The sequence below is a fragment of the Echinops telfairi genome, unplaced genomic scaffold (genome assembly GCF_000313985.2).
Source record: "Echinops telfairi isolate 266 unplaced genomic scaffold, ASM31398v2 ScPeMD7_5868;HRSCAF=6743_1, whole genome shotgun sequence".
In the NCBI taxonomy this organism is placed as follows: domain Eukaryota; kingdom Metazoa; phylum Chordata; class Mammalia; order Afrosoricida; family Tenrecidae; genus Echinops; species Echinops telfairi.
Genome location: NW_022109768.1, coordinates 8,367,428 through 8,369,536, shown reverse-complemented (window position 1 = coordinate 8,369,536; position 2,109 = coordinate 8,367,428). Strand labels below are relative to the sequence as shown.

The 2,109-nt window shown below is 32.4% G+C and overlaps 1 protein-coding gene across 1 annotated transcript in view; it reads right to left on the bottom strand.

The window, feature by feature from the left end:
* The window catches only part of IQCM (IQ motif containing M), a 417,529-nt gene that overhangs the window by 116,857 nt on the left and 298,563 nt on the right, over positions 1-2,109 (bottom strand). Inside the window, exon 6 of the mRNA XM_045295807.1 lies at positions 1,532-1,693. Within this exon, the coding sequence (XP_045151742.1) occupies positions 1,532-1,693 (162 nt within the window). The remainder of the gene's footprint in view (positions 1-1,531; positions 1,694-2,109) is intronic.

Here is a 2,109-nt window from a genome sequence, read left to right as displayed (position 1 = left end):
TTCCAAGACTATCACTATTTACAGGGATAGAAAACCTGTCTGCACTGCAGCCAGTAATTTCAAACTGCAGACCGTGTGATTCATAGCCCCATGAGTAACCACTGCACCACCAGGGGTTCCTATTATACACAAAGCATGGCAATCATGAAAATAAAAGTGTTATCATATTAAATGTTAGTAAGTGTGCAGAAAACAGGATAACGCTCTAATGTATCATAGAGATGACTTCAAACATAATTCTGGATAAATCTAGAATTCCGTTTCTGGGAAAAGTATTCCCAATAGCACACTAGGCATGCAACCACATTGATAATAATTTGGCTGTAGCTAATAAGGCCAAACCCTGCTTACTCTACAACAAAGTACCTTCACTGTTAGGTACACTTCCAAGATAAAAAACACTAGGGGGCATCATAGCAGTTCATGGAGAAATGGAATTGAAAATCTAACAAAAGGCATACATAAGAATGTCACAATAGTTCCAAACCTGAAATACCCAATTGTACCTGAAGCTGAAGGAATAGACATTGAAGAATTTCAGAGCTGAGTGAAAGAAGTAATATATAAAGAACACTATGTATTTCTATTACGTCAATTTTAAGAATTGAGAAAGTCACAATAAGTAGCTAATCTTGCAATGATATTAACAAAGGATCATGAACCAACTTGCTTGTTAATTGTCATTCAGTAGACTATAATCCAGTGTAATACCACACAAGCATGTACACAGTACATTTGCTTGCCCATGGAGTTTTCAAAGCTATGTCTCAGGATATACATCACCAGGCCTGTCTTCTAAGATACTTTTGGTTGGGTTCAAACCACCAACCTTGCAGCTCATTAGTTAGCCCTTTGCCATTTGTGCTATCCAGGGATTCCTCACTAGGGTATATACATATGTAATATTTTCAAGCCTTACATGTACAGTGTAATCATTTCCTCAAATGCAAATCAAAGCTCCAAAATATTTGTATTAAATATATGCAAACTATATTTATATGTGAAAACACAACATAAGAGTGTTTAATAAAAGCCCATACTACATGACATGTTATAACATTTTATCTTGCATTAGATTTTGTACCATATTTCACTTCTAATAGGATATAAATGGTGTGCTTTGATTTCTAAATAGAGCTATTATCTGTAGGGGAAATTTTGTTTTAGTGTTAAAAATTGTAGCTCCAACTTCTTTTACATTTATGGGAGGTAAAAACTAATAGTTGAGACTATGTCAACGACATTCATGCAATTGGGTTTATTGAATCCTAATTCTATTTGGCAGGCACTTTAATAGACACTACACATAGAGGATTACACAAAACAATGATCTTAAATTTATACTCTAACAGAAGCACCAAATTGCAAAATGGTCATTTTTTTAAATTGTAGGCTAATTCCTCAGAAATAGGAGATAATTATAAAGATCTTATGTATCACCACACAGTTTTTAAGTGATAAATATGAATTAAATAGCTTAAAGTCATGCCATTTTTATTATGAGAAGAAATATTAAACTTCAACATCTTACCTATATATTTATATCCTTCTTCCCCATTTACTATGGGTCTTAGCCAAGTTGATTTAATTTGTGTATTTTTTTTCACCTGGGCACCCAGTGGAGGGTAGAGCGTGAAGATCATTTCAATTGCTTTGGACCTCTTGATTATTTCCGAATATCTTTCAAGGTCATCTGTAAAAAATAACATAAAAAGAACACTAAAACTTAAATTTAGATATTTTACAAAATCTCAAAACTATTTCTTTTAAGCAATGAAATTTTGCTGTTAACATTGAAAACAAGGGTTTTCCACCCAAAGGCACTTTACCAAAAATCTTACTGTTAATAACACAAATTTCCTGTGGACATTTTCACCAAAATTACAATAAAAAGTCAAAGGAAATTCTTTCTATTAAGATAATCCCTTGAAATAGCAATGAGTAATGATATTACTAATACAAATAATACCTTCTATAACTATTAATTTAAAGCAATGCTGTTCATAGTATGTATATTGTGAGTGTGATCTTTGATAATCTTAATTCTTTTCAATGCAGTTCATAGCTGAGAAAAACAAAAGAAAATCAGTGATCAGCATTCACAATATA